At 47.3% G+C, this 25523-nt stretch overlaps 2 protein-coding genes across 11 annotated transcripts in view; one reads left to right on the forward strand and one right to left on the reverse strand.

Moving 5' to 3' along the window:
* LOC137432833 (calmodulin-regulated spectrin-associated protein 2) overlaps nt 1-1624 on the forward strand; it is a 40072-nt gene extending 38448 nt beyond the window's left edge. For all 9 annotated transcript variants that reach the window (XM_078783663.1, XM_078783662.1, XM_078783666.1 and 6 more), the window contains one exon: nt 67-1624. In XM_078783663.1, coding sequence (XP_078639789.1) covers nt 67-390 — 324 coding nt within the window. In that variant the 3' untranslated portion in view covers nt 391-1624. The remainder of the gene's footprint in view (nt 1-66) is intronic.
* Nucleotides 1465-22305, reverse strand: XAB2 (XPA binding protein 2). 2 transcript variants are annotated; one of them, XM_068125078.2, is made up of 19 exons: nt 22180-22305; nt 21832-21980; nt 20719-20842; nt 19232-19429; nt 15526-15660; nt 14215-14379; nt 13840-13984; nt 13472-13623; nt 13082-13201; nt 12748-12879; nt 12439-12570; nt 12054-12167; nt 11815-11977; nt 4809-4999; nt 4466-4588; nt 4118-4292; nt 2519-2633; nt 2018-2121; nt 1465-1866 (listed from the first exon to the last, which is right to left on the reverse strand). In XM_068125078.2, the coding sequence occupies exons 1-19, from the start codon at nt 22213-22215 to the stop codon at nt 1805-1807; spliced, it is 2535 nt and encodes an 844-aa protein (XP_067981179.1). In that variant the 5' UTR covers nt 22216-22305; the 3' UTR covers nt 1465-1804. The 2 variants fall into 2 exon arrangements, with proteins under 2 accessions (XP_067981179.1, XP_067981181.1); XM_068125080.2 differs by lacking the exon at nt 19232-19429.
* Nucleotides 22306-25523: the final 3218 nt, after the last annotated feature.

Consider the following 25523-nt stretch of genomic DNA (forward strand, 5'->3'; position numbering starts at 1 on the left):
CCATCACTTGTGTACTGTACAAGTTTCCACTTTTCTGCTTGTCCTCCTGGGCCACTCTCCTTGCAGGTCCTCGATGCCTGTGATGCAAACCACTTCCTCATCCTGTTCCGTGATGTTGGTTGCCAGTATCGTGCGCTGTACTCATTTATTCCCGAGTCGGAATCCATCACCCGTCTCTCTGGCGTCGGCCCGAAGACCATCACCCCTGACATGGTCGATGGTCTCTACAAATACAGCTCCAGCCGCAAACAGTTTACAGCGGTGCCCGCACGCAGCGTCTCCGTCAGTATGGATGCGCTTACTATCTACAACCACCTGTGGCATCCACGGCGCATGTCGATGCCGACAAACACCTCAACCCCATGGAAATCTGGACCATCCAAGGCCTAGCATGGAAGCCAGTTTGTCTGTTTTCTCTCTCCTTCGATGTAGTTGTTGTTAGGGCTGCCAGCCATATCTGCCCACTGGGTGTTTTCATTCCCAACTCTTTCAGCTCTTTCCTCCCACCCTCACTGATGGATGTTTTTCGAGTCTCACGGGTGACGTTGCTGATACGTGGGGCTTACTGCAGGGTTTTGCTTTAGGATTAATTGTGCGAGGTGGGAGAGGGAGACTTGGGGAGAGAATGGTGCTTTGCTGGAAGTCAAGCCACAATTATGGAAGCTGTAAATGTTCCTTTGTATTGTTTTGCACAATTCAGAACAAATTAAGCTTTATCTGACAACAGGATTTTGGTCCTGTTGCTTCATGGATTCCTTCGTTTGAAATTTGAAATGCACTACACAAGGAAACTACTGAATGCAGCGCTTGGAAATAGGTGCTGAATACTTGTATCAAATGAACTTTTTTGATACTTGGAGACCATTCCCTTTTACCGACCTGTCGCCTATTCCGTTGCACCTGTGAACACTAATACTGTATTCAACACTGAGTTCGACTTTAAAATCGCAAGCCAGGCAATTATTCACTTTTTTAATCCGCATTCTTGAGGGGGCCATTGAGGAAGTTCCTACAGTACTTACGGTCCACCTGGACATCAAGGCCAATAAAGGGCACTTTTAACACAGCAGGGCTGGTACGGTCCCCAAGTGTTTCAACCCAAGCCCATATAGTGCGACGTGCTTGTCGAATCAGGAAGCAATCATGGGTGCTGCTCGTCGTCCCTTCCCATGTAATCCTGTGTGTATTTTCATTCCCATAATTGTGCTTGAGGCACAAATGTTTTTGTATTTATCGTAGTTTATTTACATGGTATGCCCGATTAAGTTCCGCAGTTGCAGCCATCGAGTGCTTCCCAGTGTAGCGTGACGAGTCTTTTCCTGTAACTTTCCGTTCGTCGAGATTGGGTTGGGGACCACAGTTTAAACTGCTAAACGCTCTGCACATGGTGTAACAGCAAATTATGAATGCATGCTCTTCTTTTTGTAAAGGATAATATTTAAACTATAGCTTCATACAAGGATGTAGAAATTGCAGTTTTAATACCGATTCCTCAGTGTACATAGGCAAAAGGAAAAGCCCAATTATGGACCAGGCCTGCTTGTAGAAATGAGTATATGAAAAGGGAGAATGTGTGATAAATCAGCATTTTAAACTTCTGCTAATAAAAGCATGGAAACACTAACTCGTGTCTGGAGTTTTCACCACTCACCGTGGTGGCTGTAAAAAGGATGGGTTTAAACTTTATTTACGAAGGGGGAGTCGGGATGAAGGTTTCTACCAACTGGGTAGGATCGACAGGAAGATAATCACTTGAGTGATGCAGAGCACAAGCGAACGCGACTTGGAGTCACAAGACGCAGCTTCAGTCCTGTTTGAGCCCACCAAAAACTTCTGTTGGCACGGTTTTCTGTTCAAGTTGCACTTCTGCAAAGAAAAGAAAAGAAGAAAAAAAAAGTAGGAAAATCAGTTTCGAGCTCCATCTCCCAAACGCTTGCACAATGCCTCGGAGTGAGTTTTCAATAAGCATGGTATGAGGAGAGCGAAGGTTTATTTTAAGCGGGTTCGAGTGTCTTACCGTCTGGTTCCTTGTCTGATCCTCCGTCAGAATCAATATTGATTTCATCCGGGTTTGCCTGTTGCTGCGTCAGCTGTTCCAGTTCGTTCTGCGTTGTATCTCCCCTGTGCACAATCACAAATGATGCCTCACTGACCAGACCAAAGTAAAAGAATTGTGGAGCATCAGTTCAAATTTGTTTTTGATGGAATCCAGGCTCGCCAATGGTTCAAGAATGTATTTTCACTTGAAAGATTGAGGCTGAGCAGAAGTGTGAGAAATCATGTGATGCTCTACGCCCTTGGTGAGATATTGAACATCCGTCACATGATGCCCACACGGTCCTCATTGAAGACCGTGTGCAGGGGTCGAAACGTCAGACCTGAGCCTTGCTCGCTGAGCAGTTGCACCAGTTGGTGCCTTCAGTTTTGAATCTCATGGATCTTCCCCACTGACAAGATGATTTCATAAATATCTGTTCCCTCAATCCAGAAACACCTTCCATAATGAACCACCACCTACCTGACAAAAAGGATCTTCTCCTTGGGCTTGTCTTTTTCCGCCTCTCCTGCGAGTCTATGAGCTTTTTGTTCGAGCATCCGCATTTCGTCGGTGCGCCCAGGTGCCAAATCGGACACTGCATACGAAACACACAAACATGATTTACCAATAAACACCAAATCTATGATGGCATCAGCAGAGACAGAGAAAAATAAATAACTCACCGACTTGGTGTTGAACCAGTTGAGGCCTACATTGGCAGAAGTGTGACGTGCCAAAATTACAGGATTGAAAAGCCAGTACCACATACGCAATGCACGAAGAGATCAAACCTCAAAAAAGGAAGATAAATCTCGTGAAGGTGCAACGGTTGTCAGTTTGTGTAGCATTAAATACAAAACGTGTGAATATTATTTGTTTTGCACTTTTTCACTTTAAGGGAGGACTTGGGCTGTGAATTGTAGGGCCTACAATGAGGGACTCCACTCTTGCCAGGGCAAGACCAACTAACAATGCAAAGGAGGCAACGTTTTCATGTGGGGCTTTCAATTCGGACGGAACCAATATATACCCTGCACTCGCGAAGCGAAAAGCAGGGTTCGGCATCCGGTTGTGCACGTGTGGCGTGTCTGCATTAAAAAAATTCATTTTCTCGGCAACCAGTGGTTCGATTGACCCAATTTTCACCATAGGAGCGCCCCCACCTTTAGAATTGTAGTGATAACTATGACATCATATGCCACGTGGTATGGGCACCATCTTTGAAAAATATTGCACCTCTATATCTCTGAAACCACTCCATGGAAAAAGTTGAAACATGGCTCGTTGTCAAGTACTCCCCATGGGGAATAAGATATGATAATGCCATCGGTGCCTTCGTTATGACGTCACAACTCGACAAGTACAACGCTTCATCCGATCAGTAAACTTTTTTTTCTCTGCAACTATTGGTCTGATGGACACGAAATTTTCACTGAAGGAGCACTTCCTCCTCAAGAATATTTAATGACAATTATGACGTCATTGGTCACGTGGTATAAGTGCCATCTTGGAAAACCAAAAAACGTTGCACCTCTAAATCTCCGAAACCGCTCCATGGAAAAAAATTGAAACGTGGCTCATTGTAAAGAACTCAATGTGGGGAATAGGTGTTGTTAACGATGACGTCATAATTCGACAGGGGCAACACTTCGTCTGATCAGTTTGAAATTTATTGAGCGTGATCTACACAACAATTATATTAGAGAATATAAATTTATGATGTAATCACTCACGTGGTCTGGCAGCCATATTAGATCAAAGAAAATTTTTCAAAAACAGAAAAGTTGGCTCGCACCAATTTAACTGTGCAGGCCAGTCCGATGAATACCATCTATGCAGATGGTATTCATAGGTTTTCTATGAATACCATCTAGTTTGTTTCGTGTTCTTCCCACCCTGTCCGACAAAGCCTGCTGTGTCTTCTGCAACTACATCCTCATTATTTCATAATGTAGTGCATCGAGTTGTCGGCCCATTTCCCTCTACCTTACTGTTAATTTCTGAACCAGTAACCCCGCAGAAGTACGAGTCTCAACGTAAAAGATAACCCAAACTGGCCGGACTTTGTCTTGGTCTCACCCGTGCCCGGTGCAGCAGAACCAGAGACTGCAAGCATTTGTGCCGTCATGAAGTTGACTTGAGTGTTGTACGTGGCCTGTACACTGCGCTTGATTCGTAACATTTCTCGCACCGTGTCCTCGTTACCGTGCTTGATCTCGAACTCCTTCCACGTCTGCCAGAAGCTGGCCGTCACCTGGCACATCATATGTTACGTAAGGACGAGACGCATTGAAAGCAATCGGATACATGACAATTCGAACTGGGGTGAAAAGGATCGATAAACATCATATAATATTCACAATGCTCCATCAAATTCAATCGCCATTTTATCGCAGATTCCTTTAACCGGCCCTCCTGTGCACTCACACGAGGGTCAGACATCTGTGAGCAGTACGAGTAGATCGCACGGGCACGATCGATTTCGCCAAGCTTGCATTCCATATCCGCGAACCGGATACACATGTCCCGTGCCTGATTGTCCGGCAGCATCTGAAGGGCCAACATCGTCACGGTCGACAACGGAACCAATTCTATAAGTTGGAATGTGATAGCGAAACATCATGAAATATAAATGGACAGTTTTTCTAAAGCTGGACGTTTCAACATCACCGTTGTATATGTGTAGCATGTCGATAAACGTTCTATGAGTAAAGCAAAGAAGAGTCGTTTCAAATCGACGACAATCGTCAATCAGCACAACATTCCCCACCTCAACCGCCTTCTGATAGATGGCACGTGTATATGTAACTCCGTATATCTCAGCAGCACGGCGCAGGTAGATGTTGAACATGTCGTAACGTTCCCCGGATTCGACAGCGCTTGTTGCACGATCGTACACCGCCATGGCGTGACGCGCCAGCCCGTGTTCCTCCTCCAGCTTGGCGTACAACAGGAATATGTCTAAGTTTATGGATGTCGGTGGATAGCAAGTGTACAAAAAAGCTCACATTAGTATCCTTTCGAGTCAATACCACCGTTTAGAGGCCATTTTTCATTAGGCCATTAGAGGCCTTTTGAGTCAATATTATAATAAAAAGCTTTAACTCATTTCAAGTTCATCCTTTGTGCCAACAACAGTGGCTAACTAAACATACCTGAGCAGTCTGCCACCACCTTAAAGTACAATGCCAATAGAAAGCCCACACCCCCTTTCAAAATGTTCACCTTTTGTTCCCTTATAGCCTGGAATTAAATTGCATTAAATCAGACTTTTTCCACCTTTATTTACACATCGTAACCCACAACTTCCAAGTGAAAAACAAGTTCTACAAATTTCAAAAAATTAATTAAAAATACAAAACCAGAATGTGTTGGTTGGATAAGTATCCACCCCCTGAGTTAATACTTGGTGGAAACACCTTTGACAGCAATTACAGCTGTGAGTCTGTTGGGAAAGGTCTCTACCAACGTTGTACACCTTGATTGGACAATATTTGCTCATTCTTCTGTATAAAACTGTTCAAGCTCAGTAACGTTGTGTGGGGAGTGTTGATGAACGGCAATATTCAATTCATGCCACAGATTTTCGATTGGATTCAGGTCGGGGCTCTGACTGGGCCACTCAAGGACATTTATCTTTTTGTTCGTTCGCCACTACAGTGTATCTTTGGCTGTGTGCTTTGAGTTGTCATGCTGAAAGGTGAAATTCCGTCAAAATATCAGCTTTCTTGCAGAGGGAAGCAGGTTTTCCTCGAGGATTTTTCTGTATTTTGCACAATCCATTTTCCCTTCTATCCTGCCAAGCGCCCCAGTCCCTGTTTATGAGAAACATCCCCTTAATATGATACTGCCACCACCATTCTTCACAGTAGTGATTGTGTTCTTTGGGTGATGTGCTGTGTTGGGTTTGCACCAAACATTTAGGCCAAAAAGTTCCATCTTGGTTTCGTCAGACCACAAAACGTTTTGCCACATGGCTTCAGAATCTCGTAGTTTTTTTGCATACCTCAAACGGGACTCAAGGTGGGCTTGTTTGAGTAATGACTTCCTTCTTGCCACCCTCACCTTCAAGCTAGACTTGTGGAGTCCTTGGGATATTGGTGTCAAATACACACAGTGAACAGTCTTTGCCATAAAGGCCTGCAGCTTTTTGATCTCTGATCAGTCTCCTACTTGCTTGGTCATCCAGTTTGGAGGAACAACCTGATCTAGGCAGGGTCTTGGTGGTGCCATTCACCTTCCACTTCTTAATGATTGTCTTGACTGTGCTCCAAGGGATATTCAAGGCCTTTGAAATATTTTTGTACCCATGCCCTGATCTGTGCCTTTCCACACCTTTATCCGGAGGTCTTTTGAAAGCTCACCTTCACTTCTCACCTTCTCACTGAAGGTCTCACCTTCACTCCTTCATTCCTCTTTTCTCCCGCCTCTGGAACAAACTCCCTCACTCTCTTCAATCCTACTCCTCCCTCCAGGTCTTTAAAACGGCTGTTCACCACCATCTCTTATCTTCCCCAATCCAAAACCTTGATCTTTTCTACCCCCGCTAATTTCACCCCAAATCCACTTTTTTGAGGTGACTTTTGACTTCTTTCCTGGAAGTCCTTGGTGTCCTTGCGTTTTATACCTATCCTGCCTCCCCCCAGGCCCTCTCCCTCCAAAAACATCTCCCAATGTCCCTGCTCTCAAATGTTTTGTGTGCTTCCTCCCCTTCTCTCCCCATCTTGTCGACAGCTCCCCTTTTTATATACTTTGTTTGCTTGTTTGATTTGTTTGTTTGATAAATGTTAGCTCTTTCACAAGCCTCGACTCTGTATACAAAAAAAGAAAGAAAAGAAGAAGCTCTTTGGTGCCCATGGTTGTCTTTGCTGTGAAATGCACTACCCAGCAGAGGAAACATACAGGAACGGCCGATTTTATTCTGAAATAATCAGAATCACTCGAATTTAACAAAGGTGGAGGCCAATTAACTTGGTGTGTGATTTTGAAGGTGACTGTTTACACTTGAGCTAATTTACATTTGCTATGAGGAGGGTGGGACACTAACTCAACCAACATATTAGTTTTGTATTTTAAATTAATTTTCTGAAATTTGTAGAATTTATGTTCCACTTGGAGGTTGTGGGTTACAATGTGTAAATAAAGGTAGAAAAAGTCTGATTTAATGCATTTTAATTCCAGGCTATAAGGGAACAAAAGGTGAAAAATTTGAAATGGGTTGCCGACTTTCTATAAGGACTGTATTAAAAAAAAAAAAAAAAAAACCTTCAGAGGCCATTTTTCCCCGCAAGCGGGGGTTGGCCTTTTTCGGGGACCGTGGTTGTTGTTTTTTTGTCCCCTTTTTGAAGCAATGTTTTACGGCCGGATGCCCTTCCTGCCGCCAACCCTTTTTGTCGCCTTTTTACGACAAACAGGGAATTACCAGTGAACTGGTACTCAATTAGCCGACCTCGGAAGGATGACAGGCTGAGTCAACCCCCCTGGCGTTAATTCAGCGATCGACCGGGATTCGAACCCAGGATCCTAGGATCCTAAGCTGGCACCCTAGCCGCTAGCCTAACACCAGGCTTCTATAAGGACTGTATACAATACACAAATACAACAACGCTTCCGAACACGAACTACTCTTTTTATCAACAAACAACAGGCATTTTAAGGCCATTTTCCCTGCGAGAGCAGGGGTTAGCCTTGCAGTCCCCATGACAATCTTCTCCATTTTGCCCTATTTTCTGCATCTCCCCTTGTTAACCCCCTTGCCCGCATTTCTTCTTCCACCATCTTTAGCCAAGTCTTTCTCGGTCTTCCTTGTACTCTACTTCCTTCTACATTCATTTCCATCACTCTTCTCAACCAATCACTTTCATCCTTCCTCAACACATGACCAAACCATCTCACACTGTTTCTCTTCACAGCATCAATCACAGGCTCTATTCCCATCATCTTTCGCAATTCATCATTTGTCTTCCTCTCTCAACGATACTCCGCACATCCACCGAACCATTCACATTTTCACCCTTTCCAGCCTTTGTTGCTGCTCTGCGTTCATTACCCATGTCTCGCTCCCATAAATCATAACACTTCTCACATGCAGCATACACCTTTCCCTTCAGTTTCAACGACACTCCCCTCCTCATCAGCACACCACTCAGTTCCCGAAACTTCTTCCATGCACATCTCACTCCAGCAACCGTTGCCGAGTCTGATCCACCTTCTCCATTCAGCATGTCTCCGAGGTAGCAAAATGTTTTCATACCTTCCAGCTTCACGCCGTCTCCAAGATACAACTCAACATTTCCTCCATCTGCAGCTCCCTCTGTGCACACCTTACATTTGAATGTAGCTGCCACACTGGTTAATGACCCTCTCAGACCACTACATTTTTGATGAACCCACTCAGTGCACATTGTACATTGAATGGAGTTCACTCCGACACCCTTCCTGCACACAGCACACGGCCACTTCCCAGTTCTTTCCACCTCACCACATGTTTTACCACTTGCCATCATCTTCATCTTTCCAATATTCACCTTCAGACCTTTTGTCTCCTTACATTCCTTCCACTTGTTCATCTTTTCCTTCAGTCCATCCATACTTTCCACAATCAACACCAGATCATCTGCAAACAAAACTCCCACGGTAAACCCTCCTTTACATTCCGAGCCGGCACCTCCATCACAGCTACAAATAGTAGTGGACTTAGTACCGACCCCTGATGCACTCCCACCTTCACCTCAAACTCACGACTGTTCCCGTCCTTCGTCCTTACAGCTGTGCGCGCTCTTTCGTACATTGCCATCACTACTCTGATCAACCATTCCTCAACTCCTAACTTCCTCAATGCCCATGTCACTACTTCCTGTGGAACCCTATCGAATGCTTTCTCCAGATCGACAAACCCAAGAAACAACTTCTTCCTCTTCTCCATATACTTCTCCTGCAACTACCTCAATAAAAAGAGCGTCCGTCATTCCTCTTCCTGGCATAAATTCAAACTGCATTTTGTCAATCTTCACTTTCTTCCTTATCCTCCTCTCCACCACCCTTTCCAATCCCTTCATTCCATGCTCCAATAACTTGATCGCTCGATACGAGCCACAGTCCAGAGGGTCACCTTTCCCCTTGTATAGAGGGACAAGGGTACTCAGTTCCCAATCCACTGGAATGCGGTCTTCTTTCACCACCAGATTACAGATCTCTGTCATTCTCTTCACACCCCAACTTCCTGCTGCCTTCAACATATCTCCCACAACTCCCGTCGGCCCTCCCGCTTTTCTACTCTTCATTGCTTTTATCGCTTCCTCAACTTCCTTCTCAGTTATCTTCTCTGCCGGTCCTAAAGGGTTACTCCCTATGTTGCCATCCCATTCATTCTCTGCATTCAACAGCATTTCCATATATCTCTTCCATCTTCCTTTAATTCCATCTGGGTCCACAACTATTTGTCCCACTTCATCCTTCAAGTAAAACAACCCCATCACATCACACCTCTTTCGCTATCTGCTTTGCAATCCTAAATACCGGTATACTGCTCTCTGACACTCTATGATATATATATATATATATATATATATATATATATATATATATATATATATAAAATAATATACAGTCACGTGAAAAAGTAAGTACACCCCATGTAAAGTTTTGACTTTTTCAACATATTTCAACATACAGCTATTTCATCTTCATTTCAACAATATTGACAGATAAAGGTGATATAATATAACAAATATCATGAAACATTTACATTTTGTAGTCCATTGTATAATTTAAATAAACAAATGCAAATTTTGCATGTGGAAAAAAGTACACCCTTGGCTCTAATAGGTGGTATTGCCCCCTTTGGCAGAAACAACCTCAATTAGGCGTTTCTAACTGTCTACCAGTCTCTGACATTGACTGGGAGAAATTTTTGCCCACTCCATGCAGAATTCTTTCAGCTGTGCAATGTTTGAGGGGTTTCTTGCATGCACAGCTCCTTTCAATTCCCCCCACAACATCTCGATGGGATTTAGATCCGGGCTTTGACTTGGCCATTCCAGAACCCTCCATTTCTTTCTTTTCAGCCATTCCTTGTTGGATTTACTGGTATGTTTAGGGTCATTGTCATGTTGCAAGGTCAACCTTCGGTTGAGCTTCAACTTTCCGACAGATGGCCTCACATTATCCTCAAGCACCCTCTGGTACAATGAAGAATTCATCGTGGATTCTATGATGGTGAGCTGCCCAGGCCCTGATGCAGCAAAGCTGCCCCAAACCATAATATTTCCACCACCATGCTTTACAGTTGGTATCAGGTTCTTGTGGTCAAATGCTGTCTTTGGTTTTTGCCAAACATGGCTTCTGGTACTGTGGCCAAATAGCTCTACCTTTGACTCATCTGTCCAGAGCACATTGTTCCAGAAGTGCTGGTCTTTGCAAAGGTGTTCATTGGCAAACTTTAGTCTTGCCTTGATGTTCTTTCTGGACAGCAAAGGTTTCCTCCTGGTAAACCTCCCATGTTGATAATTTGTGCAGCCTCTTTCTAATGGTAGACTCGTGCACTTTGACATCAACAGTGGCAAGAGCTACCTGTAGATCCCGTGATGACATTCTGGGGTTCTTAGAGACTTCTTTCAGCATTTTGTGGTCTGCTCTCGGGCTGAACTTGCTGGGGCGGCCTGGCCTGAACAAGTTGGCAGTTGTGTGGAATCTTCTCCACTTGTAGATCTTCCAGACAGTCGAATGATTGATTTCAAATTGTTTGGAGATCTTTTTAAATCCCTTCCCAGACTCGTAGGCATCGATAACCTTCTTTCTGAAGGCCTCAGAGAGCTCTTTTGGTCTCGGCATGGTGACACCGCACACTTCAACAACAGAGCAAACCAAACTAAATGTCTGAGGTTTATATAAGACAGGTTCCTCCGAGATCCTCTCTAACGATGTTCTAATCATTTGCACCTGAGCTGGTGCACCTGATTCTAATTTTAGGTATTTGAAGTAGTGATAAATGTATGGGTGTATTTACTTTTTCCACATGCGAAATTTGCATTTGTTTATTTAAATTATACAATGGACTACAAAATGTAAATGTTTCATGATATTTGTTATATTATATCACCTTTATCTGTCAATATTGTTGAAATGAAGATCAAATAGCTGTATGTTGAAATATGTTGAACAAGTCAAAACTTTACATGGGGTGTACGTACTTACTTTTTCACGTGACTGTATATATATTATAGACTATATTTATATATATATATATATATATATATATATATATTACCTCCTCGACTATATATTTGGTGGAGAACATATCTCCGCCAACTGAACAGTTTACGTTTTGTATCCCACTGATGGGCCGGATCTGAATTTGGACTTGAACCAAAATCTAAACGGACTGTTCTCGTCATCTAACCAACTCATCCACCTAGGTTTGTCATAATCCGTCCACAACTTTTTGAGATCATGCTATGTATCGTTTTGGCCCGATCTGTCAATGGTGAAGAATCACTTAAAAATTATATTATCCAGATCCGGCTCTTCACCAAAATCTAATCACTTGGTCCTTGTCATATACCCAACCTATCCAAAAAAATTCGTCCGAATCCATCCACTATTTTTTGAGATATCTAGCTTGCAGACAGACAGGGCTGAAAAAAAGGAAAGAATTTTTTTTTTAAACGTTCAATTTTACAGAAAACCACAATTTCCAATAGAGCTTGTTCGTGAAATCGGACCAAGCTTTCAGCCAATTTTAGTTGGAGACCTAAACACAGAACGGTGGTGCTCACTTTTGGCAAACTTTGGTGGACACCCATCCAGGGCCTGCTCAAACAGATCCCGTGCGCGCTCCAGCTTCTTGCCCCCATAGCGCTCGATAAACTTCACCAGGTACGTGTTCCAAATGTCAAACACGTTGGGCCAACGGAACAGCGCCACACCCCGCTCGTACGCCTGCCAGGAATGGTCGTGTCAGCTCGGCAAGCAGAGGTCCACACCACATTTCTCAAGGTGCTGGATTCACCGATACCTTGAAGCTCTCCTCGAAGTAGTTGTGCTCCTCGAGGAACATGGCGTAGTTGATGATTATCTGCGGCGTGGTGATGCGGAGGTCGATAATACGATCGTACACGGCCTTTGTTGACTGCACAGACCAAACAGAGAGATTTGGTTAATTGTAGCCGACTTGTCCCATGTGATTCTCCAACAAGGAATCCCAGACGTGACAGTGCATCTGGGATTCCTTGTTAGAGACTGCCTTGGTTTACAGAAACAGAATCAAAGTACATCATGCTGCTACCCACATGCAGATTTTAAACCCATGACCTCCGGAATGCCAGACCAATGTCCTTACTAATAAGCTACCCCACGACATTGAAACAACATTCAGGAATACCACATACAAATGGACAGACCTTGAAGGTTCCCAGACTCTCTTCGAGATCAGCCAGCATGGACCAAACTTTTAGCGATTTGTACAACCGTGCCTGGACAGTCTCCGAGGGATCAAAGTAATCTGCTTTGCGTGCTGGCATAGCTGTGGCTCGCTGAGGATGGAAAGAGGAAAAAGGGCAAAAGAGGTCCAAGGAATAATCAAACATCATTCCACAGATACTCTCTCTCCAGTGCCGGAGAAAAGTTTTCCACGTACTACGGACAATCCGAATTTCCAGTTACATCCGAAGCCCCAACTAGAGATCAATACCAACAAAACAAGGCTCTACCCGAAGGAGACGCAGAGCAGTGTCGTAGCTCTCGTGCCGAAGCTCCATCTCGGCATACTCGCAGCACACGGCAGCTAGGTCGTCTACCGCACGCAGGTTTACTTTGGTGGCCTTCTCAAAGATAGTCCGTGCCTGTGGAATCATATGCATCCCAGCGAGAGTGTACAGAATCATTTCACAGTTTTTTGTTCTATTGCTGATGCACATTGGATGAAACCTAGCATGTTTTTCAAAACTCTTAACACACCATATCATACTATGACTCAAAGATACTCCCGGAAAGCCAATTCTCCGAAAGCCCAAATTGGACGACCAAACAATACTGCAAACTTACATCGTCCAACTGGTCATTAGCTTCATAAAACTTGGCAAAGGCAACCCATAGGGTGTGTGGTTTTCCCGTGGCCTTGGCAGGGTTCACTGTCTGCACAGCCTCTGTGAAGGTGTTAATGATCTAAGGAACGGCAGGGAGAAGGAGATCCGTGTCAAATCTTAGGCAAGGAGCAGTGGTCTCCTGAAAGAAAGAGAGCAAGATGGATTGAGAAAGAGAGGGAGAGAATGACTACAGCGAAGGAAATGTGGGATGGTTATGAAAAACAGAGCGGGGATGTTGTGCGTCAAATAATAAAGAGAAAGAGTGAAATTTATGAGAAAACTAGAATAAGTCCTTGTAGATAGAAACTGAGCAGGGGCAGGTTGAATCCACAGGTTGTACTCTGTGCACCTCTCGAGGATGTCCTTCGTACAGCTGCACACGTCGGTGCCATTCATGCACATTGTGAGGGTTCTGTCGAAGTAGAACACTATTGAGCAGGAGCGGGCGTCGGTCCATCAACAGCTCAAACCGTGCCAGACGCAACTCCAGGTCCACGTCGTCTGAAAAAGGGGAGCTTGACCTTAATTTACGGGTCTTATGGAAGGTTACCTGGCAGCTGCTCAGGTTTACAAAGCAACACATTTCCTTGACTCTGACCTCGTCCTGCAAATACACCTTTGAACAATTGATGAAGTCAAAAAGTACTCAAGTGAGCTTAGTTTATGGTTACAAATCAAAAAAGAAGTCCATATTACAAAACTTGCAAACATCACCACCTTCTTCAGTCGGACCAAGCTCGGTGGTGGACTCGATGCGAGCACTGATCAAGTTTTCCTCACACTGGGCAAACGCGTCAAACACGTGAGAGAAGTCTCGCACTGTCGTCACAGTCTGGATTGCCTCCTCGTACACATCCCGGGCCTATCAGGAAGCACAGTAATCACTTAAGCACATTACACAACCATATAATGGGCAAAACAGTTTATGGGTTGTGAACCCGAGATGAGCATCACGGTGCTCAGAAAGAAACACAATTCCTTTGGCTACTCCATCCGAATTTTCTTGCACCAAAAGTATAAAGAATCAAAGATTGCTGAACAGGAGATTTACAGACTAAACAAAGTTTGACTGAAATGTTACAGTAACAAGACCTTCTCAAAGTGCCCGCTGTGGATGTAGTAATTGGCGAGTGAGCACCACAGTTGGCCGAGTTGATCCGTGAAGCGCGTTAGTCCACCCCGGATAATGGCTCCGACGTCCAAAGACTTCACCTTGTCTGGGTTTTTGGAAATCAATTCGCACAACTCGTGCCAAAGCTGAAATGGATAAAGAAAAAGGAAAACGATGCGAGTTTGAGATTGATGAGTAAGGGATACAAAACAAAAGGGACTTGTTTAAAATTTTAAAAAACGAAAAACGTTGCACCACTCTATCTTTGAAACCGCTCCGTGGGGGAAAAATTGATCGTAAGAACTCCACATGGGCAATAAGTGGTGGCAATGATGACGTCATTAGTGCCTCAATTATGACGTCATATTTCGATAGTGACAACGCTTAGTCTGGTCAGTTTGAAATTTATTGCGCATGATCTACGCAGCAATTATATTCGAGAATGTAAATTGATGATGTCATCGCTCACGTGGTCTGGCAGCCATATTAGATTAAAGTAAAAAATACCTTTTAAAAACAGAAGAGTTGGCTCGCACCAAGTGGATTGTGCGGGGTAAATATTCTATGAAAACCATGCACTTTAGCTCAAGTTTTCACAAACCTGCTGGGCAAGTCTAACGCAACTGAACTTGGTAGGAATTTGTGATTTGTTCAAAGTTCCAGCAATAACTACTCTACACAATCAACACCATGGGATATTTACATACATAATTCTAGCAGATTGGATACTCAGCTTATCATCCACCCAAAGGTCGTCACACTTTGTGATGCCACACCTTGCTTGCGAAGCACCAGTTTGACAGTATATAGTTATCGGTCAATAATATAACAACGCTAGGGTCAAAAATCAAACCCGAACTGGATAACTCAAAAGTGTACTACGTCGACACCATCCTGTCAGAATATCAGACGGATGATACCTGTAGAGTTTTACTTTAATTTTAACAGTGGCCCTCTTAGCCCCCCCTACCCCCCACCACCCTCCCCAACCTACAAAACACAGCCCCGAAGCTTTACATTTTTGTGCTGACAAGTAATTTTGACCATGTGGAAAACATTTTCATGAAAAAAAGGCAGAACATCTTCACTCCAACCAAGTTTGTGCTCGTTTTATAGGGTACTCACCCCAATGATATCCTTTGTAAAACATAGTGTGTGATCCGAGGCAATTTCATTAACACGTGTTGTTCAACAACACCAGCCCATGCAGCTGAACTTGGGATTAATGAGTCAAAGCATAAATATAAATAGCCAGATATAGATCCTGCTCTTACACGGAAGCATTAACTCACCTGGTGATTCGACTTCCCCTTCTTAGAGACAAAGCGGTCGTTATTTACGATGGCAGCAAGACGGAGGGCAGCCTCGTCGAGACGGTCTATGGACACCAAGTAGTTGATGTATTCCTCGGCATTCTCTGGTGAGAGCTGCAAATCACGGAATAGTCAGATATTGATGCAAAAGCAAATCAAACAAAAAGAAAACCTGGCAGAAAAGGAAACCTGAACCAATAGCAGAGAATGTTCCACACTACATAAGACCCTCAACACTATTGGAATCTTCCACGATGAAACCGAAGCACAAGGTCTGCTTCTTTCACCCCGTAGGTCTCTCTGTGTTTTCCTCCTCTTTTCCAACATTAATTGTTATTAAGCGTTATTTAACCCTGGTGTTAGCTTAGCGGCTAGGGCGCCAGCTTAGGATCCAAGGATCCTGGGTTCAAATCCCGGTCGATCGCTGAATTAATGCCAGGGGGGTTGACTCAGCCTGTCATCCTTCCGAGGTCGGCTAATTGAGTACCAGTTCACTGGTAATTCCCTGTTTGTCGTAAAAGGCGACAAACAGGGTTGGCGGCAGGAAGGGCATCCGGCCGTAAAACATTGCTTCAAAAAGGGTACCAACAAAAACAACAATAACCACGGTGCCCGAAAAAAGGCCAACCCTCGCTTTGCGGGGAAAAATGGCATCTAAAGGTTTGTTTTTTTTTTTTCCAACATTGATCCCTCTGCCCTCAAGTCCTTAAACCATCCCCATCTACTTTAGCATGCACGTTGTTTTTACGGCGTAGCCCATCGGGCAGAGCCGTCTAGAACGGTGTTTGTCCGTCCGTCCGTCCGTCCGTATGTATGTATGTATGTCCCCTCAAACGTACACCAATCAGAGCTGAGAATCTGGTCACATGACAGGGTGATGTGATTACGTCTGATGTCATTACGGCGGTGCGGCTGCTGACTCTCCACCACCACCATTTTGATTTATATGCCGTTCTTGCCGAACATATCGTCGAACCTGTCATATATCACAATCGACATGCTCTACCTTTACGTTTTTCATTCTGTGTGAAACACAAACGAACCGATTGTTAAAATGACCATGAAATATCGAAAGCATCGGCATTACGTCTCTCCCAGCAATACGGTACGTATAGGCCTTCGGCGTTATGCTTCATCTTCGGACCACTACAGACAAATGAAGCCCAGGTTTCTTAATACAGTAGTGTATCGTTTCAGTAGTATAGTTTTCGTAATAGTAATAATAATAACTAGCCGAAACCCGTGGAACATCCACAGAAGGGAGGATGTGGTGTATGGATAGAGTGTACCATTATGGATGGCATAGGGGAGCGCTCATGGGATCTTCTTCTTCCGTTAAGCTTAAGCTCCAATTTTTTCTCTTTAAGTTAAGTCCAAACAGTCCTCTCTGCTCAAAATGCTCAGGCCATGCCTTCCCGCTCTCATACTTTTATTTCCGTTCGGTGTAGAAAGAGATTGACATATCGTTCGTCTGTTTTCAGCTCGTTATCTTTAAGCTTCCTTACGTCTCGCCACCTGCTACACCTCTCTGAGTTACGAGGATTTATGCAACGCACCCCGAGTATCGCAACGTCACTCCATTTAACTTTATTAAAATGACGATAAAGACGTTTCCTTATATATCCTAATTTAAAATGTTCAAGAGAATAAAAAGACCATTTGGTTCACACCACCCATGTTCACACCACTCGACTGTCCAATCAGCGGACGGCTCGCTTCGCCTTCGCCCAGCAGACGCCAATACGATGGTGTCGTAAGATGGCGTCGTATCGGCAGTTAATCGGATGCTTTTGGGCCCCAACGTCGGCTAATTCAGATTTTTCGAGTATGTCTGTACGTGATAAACAAAAAGCGCGGTTCGTAGATCGTAAATCCATTAGTGCCGTGGGCATCGGGTCACTGGGTGCGGCGTAAAAGGGATAACAAAGTCGAGTCCTTACGCTATAATTATATAGATAATACAGTAAATATAACCATAATACTTTAATCCCAATGTCGTGAATTGAAGGTTTATGGATTGAAGGGGTTCATGATCAGTGATGAGCGTTGTTCGGCACTAATATTAATAACCGAGGAAGTAAGGAATTCGCCTCTGTTTTTTGATAGTAATATCATTTTCGAAATAATAACGTAACATTAATATTATAGTAAATCTAATCATAACACTAATTCCTTCGTAGTGACTGCAAACTTACTGGAAGTTAAAATATATCAGTTTTGTGTCCATTACGTCATTCCATCTATGATGTCATTACGACGGCTGAGTTCACCAACCGACATTTGAATTTACAAGTATACCCGCACACTACGGGAGTGGCAGGAGGGGTCATTCCTCTTTGGGGTACATAGATTACAGTCGATCTATGGTCGGGTCTCAAGAACATTGGGTGTGTGTTCATTTACCAAGTTTCTTGTGGAAAGATCACCAAGTGGTTAAAGCATTTGAGCAAGCACTCCATTCAAAACCCTTAAGGAACGGCTGCTTGGTAAATGAGCACACCTCCAACCCTTGTGGGGTATAATGTAGATTAGAGTAAATCTTCGCCCAGTTCGGGAAGTAAAACTTACCTCATGGATGTCGAGATTCCTCCAAATTTCTTTGTTTAATGTTATAAGCAGCATTAGCGACTGTTTTAAAAGCTAATAATGTGTTTGTGAAAAATGAATGAATGAATGATCGTTTTAAGACCATTTTCCCCGCTAGAGCGGGGGTTAGCCTTGCGGGTCCCATGACAATCATGGTTCCCTGTTTGAGGCAATGTTTTTATGGCCGGATGCCCTTCCTGACGCCAACCCTTAGTCGCCTCTTACGATGCGCAGGGATACGGTGTACCTATTCTAAACCGGGGAACACACCGGGATCATTCATCCCAGCAAGCTGGTACTCAATTTGCCGACCTCGGAAGGATGACAGGCTGTCAACCCCCCTGGCGTTAATTTAGCGATCGACCGGGATTCGAACCCAGGATCCTAGGATCCCAAGCCGGCACCCTAACCGCTAAGCTAACACCAGGCTATGGTTTTATAATATTTTACAAGCCTGGCTACACCGCTGCTCGACTTTTGCTCTTGTTTTAAAGTAACCCACTCGTGGTTAAACTTCCAAAATCCAGGCTGACTAGACCTTCCAGGGGCAGTTCTTTCCCATTGTTTCCTCCAGAGCTTCAAGCAGGCAGTACACTACCACCTCGTATCATCCCCCATCCTGACCCATTATCTTTTATACCCCCCATTAATCCTTTCCCAATTGTTGCCCTGCTACCCCACTGCCAGTTCAACCTTGCTCTTCCATGAGCCTCGCTCTTTTAGACAAAACTAATGTTATGGGATAATTAAAGCCTCAAATAAACCGCATCGGAGATCTGACACACGGCCAGGAACCCAAGACGCATGAGATGGTTTTATATAATGTCAACATCCCGTGAGTGCAAGCACATACGAATAGCTGACTGAAATGTCTCTAGTGCTGCCCTTTTGCACCACAAGTGAACGGCTGTTCTGCTGCACCAAAAGCCACTGTTCTTGGTGGTCCACATCAGGACCGGAAGGACATGTTAAAGTCATCATCACGCATCACGTTGACAATCAGGGAGAGTTCCCAAGAGGTAATGTGGCAAAAAAGCTAAGAACATTGGACCTCGTACATATGCATCATCAAAACAGCTCCTCGTTACATGGCACTTGCCTTGAGGTGCCGGCGGTATACGCGTACAGCCGTCTCTGGAAGAGGGTGACTGCGGACAAACTTGAGGTAGAGGGGCCAGATCCGGGAGTGCTGAGTGACGGGTAGAGCACGGAGCGCACGGTCCAGCGTACGCCGGGTACGCGTTACTTTGCACTGTTCCATCAGGAACTGGCAGTAATCCAACCAAACCCGCGGCATCTGATGGGGATCAGTACGTACACGTCACAACAGGAGCTTTACTTTACACCACCAACAATCATTATGGTCCATGCGCTTTGGTGCTTTAATATCCATATGATCGATTTGATTATCGCTCAATGCCTGGTGCGATTATCAGCCTGGTGTTGGCTTAGCGGTTAAGGTGCCGGCTTGGGATCCCAGGATCCTGGGTTCGAATCCTGGTCGATCGCTGAATTAACGCCAGGGGGGTTGACTCATGACTCAGCCTGTCATCCTTCCGAGGTCGGCAAATTGAGTACCAGCTTGCTGGGATGAATGATCACGGTGTGTACCCCGATTTAGAATAGGTACACCGTATCCCTGCGCATCGAAGAGCGTGACCAAGGGTTGGCGTCAGGAAGGGCATCCGGCCATAAAAAAAACATTGCCTCAAACAGGGAACCATGATTGTCATGGGGCCCGCAAGGCTAACCCCCGCTCTAGCGGGGAAAATGGCCTTAAAACGATCTTCTATTCTTCAATGATCAACTTTGTTGTGGTTAAGCATCAAAAATACCTAATGCGATTTTATGACTATACCGTCAGAGCAACACACCAGTCGTTCCATCTTTACGATGGGAAATCCTGCTTTTAGTGGCCTGGAGTTGTAGTTTAGTGGCGTATAACCCCAGACAGTTCTCTTGAACAAGCCCGTGGCATGGAGACAGCCGATTGATCTCCCAGGAGAGATCCAGAAATCCCACCCATCTAGGATGGTGTACCCCCGCCTTCACGAAGTCAGGGCCACAACAGAATTCGAGTTAGAGAGGAGGGAGAGAGACAATAGGGAAAGGGCTGGTCCACCGGGACCGATTGGCACTGACTGTGACCGCGCTGCCCTGACAAATCTAGTATGGATAGTGGATAGAAAATAAGAAGCGACCTCTAGCTCTTGGCATGCCGTATTAAATGATCTCACTCCTCCCGCGCATATGTGCGATCGGGACAATCGGGACAATTCAAAATATAACAATCAATTGAAATAAAGTTGTTCCTCGATCATAAACCGACGATTGTGAAGAGACAGAAGTGAACCAATTGCTTAAACCCGCTTATCGCTCCGCATGCTTGGGCTAATGAAGCAAGTTTGTCTGCCTGTCCTCCGAACCAAGGACCCTTGCACACCAGATAATTAATTAATTAATCGATCAATCAAACAAATCAATGCTACAAAATACAAATGAGGAAAGAATCAGATCAAAGATTAAATGAAAAGCCTTCAAAAAGTTGTTGTACAAATAAGGGTTTCCGTTGGCGGATTCAAGCACCTTATGCATGAACACCAGGGATCTCTCGTGACACCTGTTTGTGTCCTCAAATGCTGAGTCTGTCACACATCGACCTTTCACCTGGCGCCGACGCAACTTCAGGTAGTTGTACCAGAGCTTGTAGCTGTGCAAGAAGGGAAAAGGGTTGAAGAAGTAAAACCAGCAACAGCAGCAGCAGAAGCAGAAGCAGCAGCAACAACAACAACAACACCAGTGACAGCAACGCCAGTGACAACAACAATGCTAGTGACACCAACAATGCCAGTGACAATGACGCCAGTGACAACAACAACGACGCCAGTGACACCAACAACAACGCCAGTGACACCAACAACAACGCCAGTAACAACAACAACGACGCCAGTGACAACAACAACGACGCCAGTGACAACAACGCCAGTGACAACAACAACAACGCCAGTGACACCAACAACAACGCCAGTGACACCAACAACAACGCCAGTGACACCAACAACAACGCCAGTGACACCAACAACAACGCCAGTGACACCAACAACAACGCCAGTGACACCAACAACAACGCCAGTGACACCAACAACAACGCCAGTGACACCACCAACAACGCCAGTGACACCACCAACAACGCCAGTGACACCACCAACAACGCCAGTGACACCACCAACAACGCCAGTGACACCACCAACAACGCCAGTGACACCACCAACAACGCCAGTGACACCACCAACAACGCCAGTGACACCACCAACAACGCCAGTGACACCACCAACAACGCCAGTGACACCACCAACAACGCCAGTGACACCACCAACAACGCCAGTGACACCACCAACAACGCCAGTGACACCACCAACAACGCCAGTGACACCAACAACAACGCCAGTGACACCAACAACAACGCCAGTGACACCAACAACAACGCCAGTGACACCAACAACAACGCCAGTGACACCAACAACAACGCCAGTGACACCAACAACAACGCCAGTGACACCAACAACAACGCCAGTGACACCAACAACAACGCCAGTGACACCAACAACAACGCCAGTGACACCAACAACAACGCCAGTGACACCAACAACAACGCCAGTGACAACAACATCAGCACGATCTATGCGCGACCAGACGAACCTCCCAGGGAGCTCCTTGAGCGCTCGCTCGTAGACCAGGTTCACCACGTGATTTGACGATCCCTTCTTGAAATCCACGTAACGCATCCAGCATTTGACCGAGTACGGGTTCCGAATGATCTCCTCCTCGTACGGCAAGTCATCCTCGTCCTGCCAGACAAGATAATGCACACAGGTCGCATACAACGATCCAAGGCCCGGGTCGAACCACAGCATTGCTCAGTTCAGCATGTGGCGACACGAAGTGTTCGAGAAAGCGGGTGAGAGTGTGGTGGGTACTGGACCCGCATCAACAGGTATACAGGTGAAGGTACCATGAATAAGATGGAATGTAATGATAAAGTCTTACAATAAGCAGTTCGGCACTGAGCCGCGAACTCCGCATGACTGATGACTCGACTAGACCAGGCCCAGGAAGTAAAACGATTGCATCATTGCATCCACCGAGATTGATTCAATGATTCGTTCAGTTTTTACAGAATATACATCTAATTGTCTTCATATTAAATCTAGTCACCTGATATTAAGAAACGTGCTCTGTCAAAAATAAATTACAAAACCTGAATACGTAAACGAACCAACAACGTATACGGAAGCCTTGGCCAATACACCGTTCGGTTTCCCCTCACCGAAAAAAGGTTTTTATCCTGACGTATTAAAACGGTTAAATATGTCATGTATCCAACTCGATACAGAACGTCGGTTCCGTCGAAGCAGCTTCTTGGCGATGGTTACAATCACAGGCGGAATTGGAGGCGAGAATGGGGGGCAGGCTGACTGAGGCGAGCATGGGGGGCAGGCGAAATGAGAGGTGAGCATGGGGGGCAGGCAGAATGAGAGGCGAAAATGGGGGGCAGGCGGAATGAGAGGCGAGCATGGGGGGCAGGCGGAATGAGAGGCGAAAATGGGGGGCAGGCGGACTGAGAGGCGAGCATGGGGGGCAGGCGGAATGAGAGGCGAGCATGGGGGGCAGGCGGACTGAGAGGCGAGCATGGGGGGCAGGCGGACTGAGAGGCGAGCATGGGGGGCAGGCGGACTGAGAGGTGAGCATGGGGGGCAGGCGGACTGAGAGGCGAGAATGGGGGGCAGGCGGAATGAGAGGCGAAAATGGGGGGCAGGTGGAATGAGAGGCGAGAATGGGGGCAGACGGAATTAAAGGCGAGAATGGGGGGCAGGCGGAATTAAAGGCGAGAATAGGGGGCAGGTGGAATGAGAGACGAGAATAGCGGGCAGGCGGAATGAGAGACGAGAATAGGGGGCAGGTGGAATGAGAGACGAGAATAGGGGGCAGGCGGAATGAGAAACGAGAATAGGGGGCAGGTGGAATGAGAGACGAGAATAGGGGGCAGGTGGAATGAGAGACGAGAATGGGGGGCAGGCGGAATGAGAGACGAGAATAGGGGGCAGGCGGAATGAGAGGCGAGCATGGGGGGCAGGCGGACTGAGAGGCGAGCATGGGGGGCAGGCGGACTGAGAGGCGAGCATGGGGGGCAGGCGGACTGAGAGGCGAGCATGGGGGGCAGGCGGACTGAGAGGCGAGCATGGGGGGCAGGCGGACTGAGAGGTGAGCATGGGGGGCAGGCGGACTGAGAGGCGAGAATGGGGGGCAGGCGGAATGAGAGGCGAGAATGGGGGGCAGGCGGAATGAGAGGCGAAAATGGGGGGCAGGTGGAATGAGAGGCGAGAATGGGGGGCCGGTGGACTGAGAGGCGAGCATGGGGGGCAGGCGGACTGAGAGGCGAGCATGGGGGGCAGGCGGACTGAGAGGCGAGCATGGGGGGCAGGCGGACTGAGAGGCGAGCATGGGGGGCAGGCGGACTGAGAGGTGAGCATGGGGGGCAGGCGGACTGAGAGGCGAGCATGGGGGGCAGGCGGACTGAGAGGCGAGCATGGGGGGGCAGGCGGACTGAGAGGCGAGCATGGGGGGCAGGCGGACTGAGAGGCGAGCATGGGGGGCAGGCGGACTGAGAGGCGAGCATGGGGGGCAGGCGGACTGAGAGGCGAGCATGGGGGGCAGGCGGACTGAGAGGCGAGCATGGGGGGCAGGCGGACTGAGAGGCGAGCATGGGGAGCAGGCGGACTGAGAGGCGAGCATGGGGGGCAGGCGGACTGAGAGGCGAGCATGGGGGGCAGGCGGACTGAGAGGCGAGCATGGGGGGCAGGCGGACTGAGAGGCGAGCATGGGGGGCAGGCTGACTGAGAGGCGAGCATGGGGGGCAGGCGGATTGAGAGGCGAGAATGGGGGGCAGGCGGATTGAGAGGCGAGAATGGGGGGCAGGCTGACTTAGAGGCGAGCATGGGGGGCAGGCGGAATGAGAGGCGAAAATGGGGGGCAGGTGGACTGAGAGGCGAGCATGGGGGGCAGGCGGAATGAGAGGCGAGAATGGGGGGCAGGCAGAATGAGAGGCGAAAATGGGGGGCAGGCAGAATGAGAGGCGAAAATGGGGGGCAGGTGGAATGAGAGGCGAGAATGGGGGGCAGGCGGACTGAGAGGCGAGCGTGGGGGGAAGGCTGACTGAGAGGCGAGCATGGGGGGCAGGCGGACTGAGAGGCGAGCATGGGGGGCAGGCGGACTGAGAGGCGAGCATGGGGGGCAGGCGGAATGAGAGGTGAGAATGGGGGCAGACGGAATTAAAGGCGAGAATGGGGGGCAGGCGGAATTAAAGGCGAGAATAGGGGGCAGGCGGAATTAAAGGCGAGAATAGGGGGCAGGTGGAATGAGAGACGAGAATAGCGGGCAGGCGGAATGAGAGACGAGAATAGGGGGCAGGTGGAATGAGAGACGAGAATGGGGGGCAGGCGGAATGAGAGACGAGAATAGGGGGCAGGCGGAATGAGAGCCGAGAATAGGGGGCAGGCGGAATGAGAGACGAGAATATGGGGCAGGCGGAATGAGAGACGAGAATAGGGGGCAGGCGGAATGAGAGACGAGAATAGGGGGCAGGCGGAATGAGAGACGAGAATAGGGGGCAGGCGGAATGAGAGCCGAGAATGGGGGGCAGGCGGAATTAGAGACGATAATAGGCAGAATGAGAAATAATAGGCAGAATGAGGAGCAGGCAGAATGAGAGGCGAAAATGGGGGGCAGGCGGAATGAGAGGCGAAAATGGGGGGCAGGCGGACTGAGAGGCGAGCATGGGGGGCAGGCGGACTGAGAGGCGAGCATGGGGGGCAGGCGGACTGAGAGGCGAGCATGGGGGGCAGGCGGACTGAGAGGCGAGCATGGGGGGCAGGTGGACTGAGAGGCGAGCATGGGGGGCAGGCGGACTGAGAGGCGAGCATGGGTGGCAGGCGGACTGAGAGGCGAGCATGGGGGGCAGGCGGACTGAGAGGCGAGCATGGAGGGGCAGGCGGACTGAGAGGCGAGCATGGGGGGTACAGGCGGACTGAGAGGCGAGCATGGGGGGCAGGCGGACTGAGAGGCGAGCATGGAGGGGCAGGCGGACTGAGAGGTGAGCAGGGGGGTACAGGCGGACTGAGAGGCGAGCATGGGGGGCAGGCGGAATGAGAGGCGAGCATGGGGGGCAGGCGGAATGAGAGGCGAGCATGGGGGGCAGGCGGACTGAGAGGCGAGCATGGGGGGCAGGCGGACTGAGAGGCGGGCATGGGGGGCAGGCGGACTGGCGGACTGAGAGGCGAGCATGGGGGGCAGGCGGACTGAGAGGCGAGCATGGGGGGCAGGCGGACTGAGAG

This window comes from Myxine glutinosa, chromosome 8 (assembly GCF_964187855.1).
Source record: "Myxine glutinosa chromosome 8, kmMyxGlut1.1, whole genome shotgun sequence".
Taxonomy (NCBI): Eukaryota; Metazoa; Chordata; class Myxini; order Myxiniformes; family Myxinidae; genus Myxine; species Myxine glutinosa.